Source organism: Microtus ochrogaster, linkage group LG9 (genome assembly GCF_000317375.1).
Source record: "Microtus ochrogaster isolate Prairie Vole_2 linkage group LG9, MicOch1.0, whole genome shotgun sequence".
Taxonomy (NCBI): Eukaryota; Metazoa; Chordata; class Mammalia; order Rodentia; family Cricetidae; genus Microtus; species Microtus ochrogaster.
In genome coordinates, this window is record NC_022034.1 from 31,304,889 (window position 1) to 31,317,174 (window position 12,286).

General features: G+C 38.8%; 1 protein-coding gene across 1 annotated transcript in view; it reads left to right on the forward strand.

Moving 5' to 3' along the window:
• Positions 1-12,286, forward strand: part of Slc35f1 (solute carrier family 35 member F1) — a 431,638-nt gene that overhangs the window by 332,390 nt on the left and 86,962 nt on the right. The window contains exon 3 of the mRNA XM_013352427.2: positions 8,434-8,561. Coding sequence (XP_013207881.2) covers positions 8,434-8,561 — 128 coding nt within the window. The remainder of the gene's footprint in view (positions 1-8,433; positions 8,562-12,286) is intronic.

Below are 12,286 nucleotides of genomic sequence, written 5' to 3' on the forward strand. Positions count from 1 at the left end.
GTAAGTAACCCCAATAAAAACACGTGGTTCACCAAGTTGGAAATTGATGCAATTATTAATTGTTGCTTTAATCTGTCAAGATTTCAAAAGCCCATGGAGGTGTGTGTGTGTGTGTGTGTGTGTGTGTGTGTGTGTGTGTGTGTGTGTGTGAATGTGTACTTTTAATCCAAGTCTGGGGGTTTATAGGACCTTGTTATATGGGGATGCATCTCGTATGCATTCAAGATTTTGCATAGGGGTGGATAATATTTCGTTCTGTTGGAAGACAAGCTACTACTGAAAAGGCTTACAAGCACAGCCTTGACACTCTCTCCTCTTCAGCTAACTTCCTAAATTTAAACCAATCAAACAATTAGAAAGCTGTAGTGTTTTGAAGACTACCCTCCCATCCGGCATTAGTTTTAAAATTTGGTGTGGGGAACCTTCTTAAAATATCCAGAATCTTGGCAGTGTTCAGGAAAGTCCCATACAATCACTGTTCAGAAATAGAATCTGGCAGGGGTAGAAGGTGGACTTCAATTTCTTCTATAATAATTTCTCAAAAAAGACCTGAAGCTAACATCACAAAATGTTAACATTTGTTAAATCAAGATGGAGAGTACATTAATACTTTCTTATCCAGTGTTTTTATTTGTATCCAACCATACAGATAGTGAAACATTAGAAAACAGACTATATTTAAATACCAAACTGCAATCCCAAAGATTCTATTCATTGTTCATAGGTTTTATTACCCTTTAAAATCCAGAGGTGATTTCAAAGCATTCACATTGATGGGTGATATTCCCATGGATTTCTCTCTTTCTTGAGATTCAGAGGGACCTTTAGCACAGGGATTCCAAAAATATATTGTCATTACTTTAAAGCTTTAATTATCTACTGTACTGCAGTGTGAGTCAGGTACTCCTTTTTAAGCAAAATAGTCTCCTTCCTGGATAAGAAGTAGTATCCATCCTGAATAATTCTGCTAATCATGTCTGTTGAGTGTTTACAGAGTCATCAAATGAAACACCGTGGAAACATTCCATGGTGTGTATTTCCTTGAAGTTGTTATCAGCAGACCAGCAAGGCAACCTATCCTTTGTCTGAGCCTATATAATGATGATTTTGCATATGTTCTTGGTTAGTGAGCCAAGTCACATCACTATAACCTAATATTCCAGCAATGTGTGTTGAGATGTGGCTTTTAGACTCTGATTTGGCAATCCTTCATCATGTAAAATAGCAGGGACAATGACCTGTGACTTTAGAATGGCTGCTTTGAGGTTAAATACACCATTAACAATTTTATGGCCTCTATCCCATGTATTATGTGTCAAATACTCAACAAATTAGCTTTGTCAATGTCATAGTTTCAACTAGAAAGCTCTCTCCGTGGTAGGAGCCAGAATGTAGTGGATGTATTTTAACTAACTCAATTTCAGTGTTATTTCACCTTTCTGAGATGACTAAATATAAACTTTATTTATATATTATTTACTGACTACTTGTCATGGACTTTTGGATCCTGGAGTTAAAGACCAAGACAATGCCAGTTTGTTCTGATTGTGAATAACTTAATGAGTAATAAAGGTAAGAAACAGATAAGCAATGCAAGTGGCAGAAGCACGTTTACTCACAGAGCACATCACAGAGTCCAAATCCAAGGAACAGAAGTAAGAGTGGCAGCAGTTCTGTGAGAAGTGTATGATGTTTCAGGAGGTCCCATTTTTTAAATATTTCTCTCAGTGTCTGTGCTGCTGAAGTTATATTTAGGAAGTGGTCTCCTGTGCCAATGCATTCAAGTGTACTTATCACTTTCTCTTCTATGAGTTTCAGTGTGGTTGGTTTTATATTGAGATCTTTGATCCATTTCGACTTGAGTTTTGTGCATGATGATGGATATGGATCTATTGGGTCTATTTTCATTCTTCTACATGTTGATATCCAGTTATTCCAGCACCAGTTGTTAAATATGCTTTATTTCCTTTTATATTTTTTGCTTCTTTGTCAAAAATTAAGTGTTCATAGATATGTGGATTGATATCCAGGTCTTTGAATCAGTTCCATTGGTCTTCCTGTCTGGTTTTATGCCAATACCAGGCTGTTTTCAGTACTGTAACTCTGTAGTAGAGTTTGAAATCAGGTATTGTGATGCCTCCAGAAGTTCTTTTATTGCACAGGATTGTTTTGGCTATCCTGTTTGTTTCTTTGTTGCCTTTTCATATGAAGTTTAGTATTGTTCTTTAGAGATCTGTGAAGAATTTTGTTGGGTATTATATTGAATCTGTAGATTGCTTTTGGTAAGATTGCTATTTAACTATGTTAATTGGATCTACCCAAGAGCATGGGAAATCTTTCCGTTTTCTGGTGTCTTCTTCAATTTCTTTTTTCAAGGATTTAAAGTTCTTGTCATACAGGTTTTCCACTTGTTTGGTTAAAGTTACTCCAAGATATTTTATGTTATTTATGGCTATTATGAAGGGTGATATTTCTCTGATTTCTTTCTCAGCCCATTTATCATCTGTGTAAAGGAAGGATACTGATTTTTTTTGAGATAATCTTGCATCTGGCTACATTACTTAAGGTGTTTTTGAGTTGTAGAAATTCCTTGGTACAATTTTTGGTGTTACTTATGTAAACTATCATATCATATGAAACTGAGAAGCTTCTGTAAAGCAAAGGACACAGTAAGCAGGACAAAATGGCAGCCTACAGAATGGGAAAAGATCTTAACCAACCCCACATTGGACAGAGGAATGATTTCCAAAATATACAAAGAACTCAAGAAATTGGTCATCAAAAGAACAAATAATCCAATGAAAAATGGGGTATAGACCTAAACAAAGAGCTCTCAACACATGAATCTAAAATGGCTGAAAGACACTTAAAGGAAATGCTCAACATCCTTAGCCATCAGAGAAATGCAAATCAAAACAACCGAGATTCCATCCTACACCTGTAAGAATGGCCAAGGTCAAAATCACTGATGATAATTTCTGTTGGAGAGGATGTGGGATAAAGGGAATACTCCTGCATTGCTGGTGGAATTGCAAGCTGGTACAGCCCATTTGGATATCAGTATGATGATTCCTCAGAAAATTAGGAAGCAACCTTCATCAAGACCCAGCAATACCACTTTTGGGTATATACCCAAAAATTTCTCAAGCATACCACAAGGGCATGTGCTCACCTATGTTCATAGCAGCATTGTTTGTCATAGCCAGAACCAGGAAACAACCTAAATGCCCCTGACCAAATAATGGATAAGGAAAACATGATATATATATTTACACAATGGAGTACTACACAGCAGAAAAAAATAATGACATCTTGAAATTTGCAGGCAAATGGATAAATGTAGAAAACATCATATTAAGTGAGGTAACCCAACCCAGAAAGACAAATATTATATCTACTCACTCATAAGTGGCTTTTAGACATAAAGATAAAACATCTTATAATTCACAATCCCAGAGAACCCAGAAAACAAAGAGGATCCTAAGAGAGACATACATGGATCTAATCGTACATGGGAAGTAGGAAAAGACAAGATCTCCTGAGTAAATTGGGAGCATGGGGATCATGGGAGAAGGTAGAAGGGTAGGGGAGAGGGTAGAAGGGGGGAGAGAAAGGAGAGGGAGCGGAGAAAATATATAGCTTGATAAAAATATTTTTTTAAAAAAAGAGGTGTATACTGGTACTTTTTTGGGACACTAGGGAACAGTACTTATTTGGGGTTTCTATTGCTCTGAAGAGACACCATGACCAAGGCGACTCTTATAAAAGAAAGTATTGATTGGAGGATTGCTTTTAGTTTTAGATTTTTTTATTAGAATGGCTTATAGTCTGTGGTTTAGCTAATCTAACACTGGCTGCCTTTGAATGGGAGATCCAAGAGTCCAGTAGTTTTTCAGTCCATAAGGCTGGATATCTTAGCAGGTCTTCAGTAAATCCTGGAATCCCAAAGAAGTAGGCTTTAATGCCAGTGACAGTGACCCATGACTTTATAGTTGCACTTGGCAGGGAGGGTGAGAGCAAGCTGGTAAGGAGAGCAAGTTTCCTTCATTCCTTTATATAGGCTGGAGGCAGAAGGTTTGGTCCATATTTAAGATGGACCTTCCTACCTCAAAAGAACTGGACTAAATGTTTATTTTCCCACCTCAAAAATCCAGATTAGTTCTCTCCACTTCAAATGATTTAATAATGAAAAATGCCTCATAGTTATGCTCGCCCATTCAGGTTTTAGTTAATTGCAGACATAGTCAAGCTGACAGCCAAGAATAACTCTAACAGAGGTTTCGTCCATTATTGTCATGACAGGGAGTGTGGCATCATGTAGGCAGCATGGTGCTGAAGTAGCACCCGAGAGCTTTACATCCTAACCCACTTGCAACAGCAGAAAGAAAGAGAAACACAGGGCCTGGTATGGATTTTTGAAACCTCAAAGCCCATAACTAGTAACTCATCTCCCCTAACAAAACCACATCCCCTAATCCTTCCCTCATAGCTCATCAGCTGGCATGTCCGTCTCATTAAAACCACCACACTTCATCCTCAGCCCCTCTAGGTTTGCAGTTCTATCATAATGCCAAGTGCATTTAGTTCAACTTCAAAAGTCCCCATAATCTAAGACTGTTTCAAAGTTCAATGTCTCTTCTGAGACTCAAGGCAATTTCTTTACTGTAACCCCCATAAAAATACTAAACAAATTACATGCTCCCAACACACAGTGGCACAGGATATACATTACTATTCCAAAATGAAGGGAAGGGAGCATAGTAAAGAAATACTGAATCAAAGCAAGACCAAAAGCCAGCAGGACAAATTCAAACTGTATTTCCATGTCCCATGTCAAAGTGCTCTTCAGATCTCCAACTCCTTTCAGCTTTGTTGGATATGACACACTTTCCTCTCTTGGGCTGGTTCCACATTCAGTCTCCTCTGGTAACGGTTAAAGAGCTTCCAACAGCCAAAGGCCCCCTCTTCATCAATCCTTCAGATGAGACTGAGTCCCTGGCTGGCAGTCTGCCTGGAACTTCCTGAACTCTTAAATCTTTCCTCTGTTTCGTTACGGGAATTTTTCATTTCTTCTTTAAGAGCCTTCATTGTCTCCATAAAGTTGTTTTTAAGGTCATTTTCTTCTGCTTTCTTTCTATGTTGGACTGTTCAGGTCTTACTGATGTAGGACCACTAGTTACTGGTGGCACCATATTGTTCTTTATGTTGTTGAATGCATTCTTACATGGCCATCTACCCATCTTTTCCTCCAATCAGTATGGGTGGGGCCTGTAGTTCAGGTGGTCACTCTTCCTCCTGATGTATTTGGGGCCTGTGGCCTCAGTTGTCATTGGTGCTGTTTCTCCAGGTACAGTTGGAGCCAGTGGGGTCTGTGGTCCTTGGTGGAGAGGTGGAGGATAGTTGGCAAGAGAGAGTGCTGCTACCTGGTCCCTGGTGTTGCCATGGTTGTGGGAGGAATGGGAGTTAGGGTTTAAAGAGCAGGGCTCTCCAGCTGGAATCTCAGACACTAACCTGTTGGTCCAGGTACAATTGGGGCCCGTTGTGCTTGTGTTCAGAGGCTGGGGTGGGGGATATTTGGTGAGAGAGGTTGCTACTACCTGGTTGCTGGGGGTTGTGTGGGTGGGGGAACAAAGTCTTGAATCATAATCATTTAGTTAAGCTGCACCCAGATTCTTTGAAACTAGAACACAATAAACATACTTTGTTTTAAATATCTATGTATTGGAATAATTTATCAAACAATACTGAGTCATATATATACATCACTATTCAATCAGAATGTCTATATATTCAATGTTGTCTGTGAAGACTTCACAAGCTGGCCACAAATATTTGTATGTAATTATCATTGGGTCATTTTCAGAAATAATATTTATTTCAGCTTGAAATACATATGACAATAAGATTGAAGATATCTAAAGTCTGTCCAGGTTCTAAGAATGTCAGACAAGGTGATGAAATTGTTGGCAGCACTGAGAGAAGGGTCAGGTGGTGAGTTTTTCCAATCTGAAGCTTTCTCTCTACACATCCTTCACACAGATCTAGATTAGACATGGACATTCAAGCAAAAGAATCTTTTGGATGCCATCTTAAAGTCTTACTACACATACAAACTGCTTCTAATGAGATGCTTTTCTTTTGGTCTGTTCTAACACAGTCTTGAAATTTTGGATGGTCTGAGTTTTGTGTTTTTAATAAAGTTCTCTTTTATTGAAAATAGACTTTTATTATACAACATATTCTGATTACAATTTCCCCCTTTTCTTTTTTCTTTTTTATTGTTTTTATTGAGCTACCTATTTTTCTCCACTCCTCTCTCACACTCCCCCTTCCCCTTCTGCCCTCTCCCATGATCCTCATATTTCCAATTTACTCAGGAGATGGTGTCTTTTCCTACTTTCCATGTAGATTAGATCCATGATTGTCTCTCTCAGGGTCCTTTGTTGTCTAGGTTCTCTAGGGTTGTGGACTATAGGCTTGTTTTTCTTCGCTTTATGTCTAAAAGCCACTTATAAGTGAGTATATAAAATATTTGTCTTTCTGGGTCTGGGTTACAGAAGGCGTAAGTCACAAACAATGCCACAGCAGTTTGGAATTATGATTAATAGGGTGGTATTTATTTAAAGGGGAAAAAACTTACAGATCACCGTCAGCCCTCTGCACAACCAGGAAGGGAGTCTAGTCGCCAGCGGAGCAGGAAGTGAAGAGAGAGAGGAGAGGGAAGTGGCCGCTTTTTTAAAGGGAGAGAGACCACGCCCCAATGGGCTGGTATCTCAGCGGCTATAGGCTGGAGGAGTGGAAGGACCTCCCGCAACAGGTTACCCAACTCAATATGATGTTTTCTAGATCCATTCACTTGCCTGCAAATTTCAGATGTTATTATCTTATCTGCTGTGTAGTACTCCATTGTGTAAATGTACCACATTTTCTTCATCCATTCTTTGATTGAGGGGCATTTTGGTTGTTTCCAGATTCTGGCAATACTCAACTTCATATGAAAAAAGCACAAAAACAAAGGGTAGCCCAAACAATCCTGTACAATAAAGAAACTTGTGGAGACATAACAATCCCTGACTTCAAACTCTACTACAGAGATATAGTACTCAAAACAGTCTGGTATTGGCATAAAAATAGACAGGAGGACCAATAGAAGTTAATTGGAGACCTGGATATCAATCAACACACCTACAAACACCTGATTTTTGATTAAGAAGCAAAAGATACAAAATGGGAAAAAAAACATATTCAGCAAATGGTACTGGCATAACTGGATATCAACATGTAGAAAATAGATCCATATCTATCACCATGCACAAAACTCAAGTCCAAATGAATCAAAGACCTCAACATAAAGCCAGCCACACTGAACCTCATAGAAGAGAAAGTAGGAAGTAAGTACACTTGAATGCATTGGCACAGGAGACCATTTCCTAAATATAACCCCAGTAGCACAGACACTGAGAGCAATAATTAATAAATGGGACCTCCAAAAGCTGAAAAGTTTCTGTAAAGCAAAGGACATGGTCAACAAGAAAAATGGCAGCCTACAGAATGGGAAAAGATCTTCACCAACCCCAATTCAGACAGAGGAGCTGATCTCCAAAATATACAAAGAACTCAAGAAATTGGTCATCAAAAGAATAAATGATCTAATAAAAAGTGGGGTACAGAATTCAACAGAGAACTCTCAGCAGAGGAATCTAAAATGGCCGAAAGACACTTAAGGAAATGCTCAACATCCTTAGCCATTAGAGAGATGCAAATCAAAACATCTCTGAAATTTTATCTTCACCTGTCAGAATGGCCAAGAGCAAAAACACTGATGACAGCTTATGCTAGAAAGAATGTGGGGTAAAGGGAACACTCCTCCATTCCTGGTGGGAGTACAAACTGGTACTTTTACTCTGGAAATTAGTATCGCAATTTCTCAGAAAATTAGGAAACAACCTACCTCAAGACCCAGCAATACCACTTTTGGGTGTATATTCAAAGAATCCTCAAGCATACCATAAGGACATGCACTCAACTATGTTCATAGCAGCATTATTTGTAATGTCCTGAGTTTTTTGTGCAATGTACCCTTTCTTGAACATTTTTTCTTTCACTTTTCTCATGGCACAGCTATTCTTTCACACACACACACACACACACACACACACACACACACACACACACAGTCAATATGCCAAAGTTAGCAATGACCTACTCAGTCTCACCCTGGTGTAGAAACTAATTTGAAGACCCAAAAGTGACCATGAAGACAATTTCCTAAGTAAAGTATGTGAGTCTTTGATAGATTAAGCCACTAAATATTGGGTAAATTTCTGATAAAAATGCACATATGGGTATATAATACAACAGCATGTTAGAATTCTAAATATGTAATGTGTCAAGAACTTAAGCCCTATTTTTTTTTTTAACTTTTTACCACAGGAGAAGAAAACCTCTTGGCAATTTTACGACGAAGATGGTGGAAGTACATGATCCTGGGACTCATAGACCTGGAAGCTAATTACCTGGTGGTCAAGGCTTACCAGTACACGACCCTGACCAGTGTCCAGGTAAGATGGTTTCTCTCCCCGCAACTCTCCAGACATAGTGCACTTTGAGTTTAATTTGTTGGAAATATATATGCTACGTGAGGTTTTATTTTCTATTTTGCTTATTAATTTGAATATATTTTTTTAGTTGAAAATAAATTCTTCTGTCATACAATACATTCCCAACCACAGTTTTCACTCCTTCCATTCCTTCTGGCTTCCCCACTACTTTTCTCTCCCCAGATCCACTCCCTCTTCTATTTCCCCTTCAAAAGAGAGCAGATCCCTGAGAGATTACAGCCAAGCAGCACAAAACAAGACACACTAAGACAAAGCAAAAGTCCTCATATCATGGTTGGACAAAGCAACCCAACAGGAGGGATAAAGTCTCAAGAGTAGGCAAAAGAACCAGAGATACACCCCTCTCATTGTAGGAGTCCCTCATAAACACCAAGCTAACAGCCATAACACACAGAGAGGACCTTTCTCAGATCGATGCAGGCCCTGTGCTTGCTTCTTCCGTCTTGTGAGCCCATGTGAGCCCTGCTTCATTGATTCAGTTGGGCATGTTCCCCTAGTGTCTTCAACTCCTCTGGCTCCAAGTCTTTCTTATCACTCTTCAGAAGGATTCCCTTAACTCCAAGGAGAGGAACCCGATGGAGAACTCTAATTATAGACTCTGCATAATGTCTGGCCGTGGAACTCTGCATCTGCTCTCATTTGGTGCAGGAGGAAGCCTGTCTGATGATGACTGGACAAGGCACTCATCTATAAGTACAGAAGAATATCATTAGGAATCCCTTCATTGATTTTTTTTTCCAGTCATATTTGGTTCTATTCTAGTTTTCTGGACTATCCAGTCTCCTGTTCCTGGCCATCCAGGGCCATTGGCTCCCTCTCTTGTTATGGTCCTCAATTGGCCATTCCCAAAGTTCTATGCCACTACTGCCCCAGCACATCTTGTAGGCAGGACAGATTATAGGTAGAGGGTTTTGTGGTTGGATTGGTGTCCAGGTTTGACTTTCTGTAGCCTGCAGAGTACCTTCTCCTGCCAAAGAGACTAGAATGTAGGGGTGAAGCTTTCAAGCGAGCACCAGCTTGATGCCTCTACATTATTCAATGAGCTATGTGGATATTGTTTTTGGCAATGGGGCCCATTGTAAATTTTCAGAGAGCAACCTTCTGTTTTTGCATCAGCCTGGGTTGTTTAGGGATCTTAGTAGTACCATTTCAGCCAAAAATTCAACCAGTGTAACCCAATTCCAGCATCGAAGCCTTACCTGCCTGTAAATAGCCAGTTCAGACTCTATCTTCCATTACTAAAAGTCCTTGTTAGGGTCATCCTCATAGAATCAAGAAAACTTCTATTGCACTACGTTTCCACACTATCTCTCAAGTGCTCCCCAGTTCCAATGGTCTCTCACTGCCCTTTCTTCCTCCATCTCCCCCCACACCTGATGTCTCCTGTTCTCATCCTCACCTGTCCCCAGTCCACCTGCAAAATCTACTCTATTGCCCCTTCCCAGGGAAATTCATGCTTTCTCCCTGGAACCCTCCCCTTTACCTAATCTTCCTGGGTCTGTGGATTGTAGCTAATATCCTCTTATAAATGAAAACATATGTTTGTTTCTCTGGGTCTGGGTTACCCCACTCGAGGTCATGTACCCATTCTTTAGTGCTGTCCTTGACAAAATTATCTCTATGGCATCTTTGCTCTCTTGGGAACCTTCTTTTATCCAGGTGCTCATGCATCTGGAAATTGAATTTCCTACTTTCACATTTTCCTTCTTGCCATTCCCTGTGCAGAATGAAAAATACTTTCCAAAATGCTCCATACACAATACATACTATTTCTTTTGGTTAAAATATGTCTGGATGCGCTCACATCCTAAGTTCTTTGTAAGATTTTAGGCCACCTTCAAAAAAGGAATTGTGACTTGTTAGAATAAGTTAGAAATCATGCATACATTTGCATTTATAAATATATACATCTAATAAAAATATGGTTATAAGATTTCCCATTTACATTGGCGTTGATTTTTAACAAATATCATCAAATTTCAAAAAGGCAAGTTGAAAGGTCTAACTAGAGAATAAATAAGCACCCGTCTTTCCTTTAACGTGATCATTGTGGCTTTAAAATGGAAAACCCTTTAGTTATACACTAGCAGTACTAACAATGGGCATATACATAGTATATATAAATGATATAGGCCTTAGGAAATGGCTGCTTTATTATGAATTCCATTTTAAAAATCTTTTCTTTGTTTTCAATAAAAACTATTTTTATTTTAATAATGGAGATAAAAATTCGTTGGCGATGTTCTCTGCAAATGTGACATTGGGTATTCAGTACATGTCACTGGATAAACAACACTCAACTCTTCCCTGAGTATTGCTTTTCTTTGCCTTCTTCAGTTAGGAACAAGGTCTTTTTTTGTCTAGTCTTTTTTAATTAGAAATAAGATATAAGAGTAGGCTGTCTTCTACTGCAGATGCTTCATATAAAAAAACCTTCTTTGAACACACCTTACACAACACACCAATACACACACACACACACACAAACACACACAGCAGTTTTTAAATACCTTTAATCAAGCCTTTTGTATTATTTAAAATATATTTCTCCCTCCATCTTCTAGCTATTAATATCTATCTCACTGTAAAATTCTTTCCAGATTCAGGATGTTTTCAAATCATATAGTAATTGAAAGTGCAATGAAAACCATCTTTAATGGTATAGAAATGTATTGGATCTTATAATTAGCGAGAAAGAGAACTCTTCAGCATAGTCAGTCAAATGTCTTAATGATGACATCAGTGCTGAAGATCTTTTTATCTCTCCCCTCTTCTGTGCCTTCTGGCTTATTCTATGCAGAACCTGGTCGTGGTCATAAGGTAGATCTCTGCCAGTATCAGTCAGAGCCACATACTTCTTTAATCATGACCAGTGAAACACACACAAAAAAAAAAAAAACAAAAACAAAACCAAAAAAGAAACCTTTACCCATAACCAATGAATAAAAGTCTAGACATCTACTCTGATTGGATAATACAAGTAGCTAGGAGAATATTGGAATATTGAGAACTAATTGACTTAGATGTGGCAAATAGACAGACAAATGCTTCTTAATACTACTACTACTAACAGTTTTAGTTGGATAGCACTCCATCCAAGTGGGGACTGGATCAATCTCACCCAGTTATTCTCTGTTACACATTTGTGAGACAGATGGGTGCAGGAGGACCAGCTGCAGTGTTCTTGTACCTAACTTAGTGCCTACCACCGTTCTATAAGTCCCACAATGGGAAGGATTCCTCTGGCTCCTATGCTCCCATGGTACGCTGCTCACGCTCCATCTTCACAGTCTCTCTCCTAAAAATAACTTCATGTATCTCCATTTAATTCACTAAACTCAAGATCTTTAACTGCAAACACAATTTCTTTTATACCTTTGATGCTCTAGTTCCTGGAAGAAATCCAACCCGTGCTGGATAATCAATATTTTTAAAGAGGTTAATTAAATTGCACCAATCTCTAGCATTCAGTGGCACAGGAATTCCCAAAAGTTCCCTTACTAAATTTAGAGACCACTGGAATATCTACGAAGGTATAGACACACAGAAATAGTGGAACACTGGCTTTTTGACTGAACCATGACCATGAACCAGAATCAAAGATTATAAATGGATATAGAGAAAATAAGGAGGTGTTTCATTAGGAAATTATACTTGATGCTTCT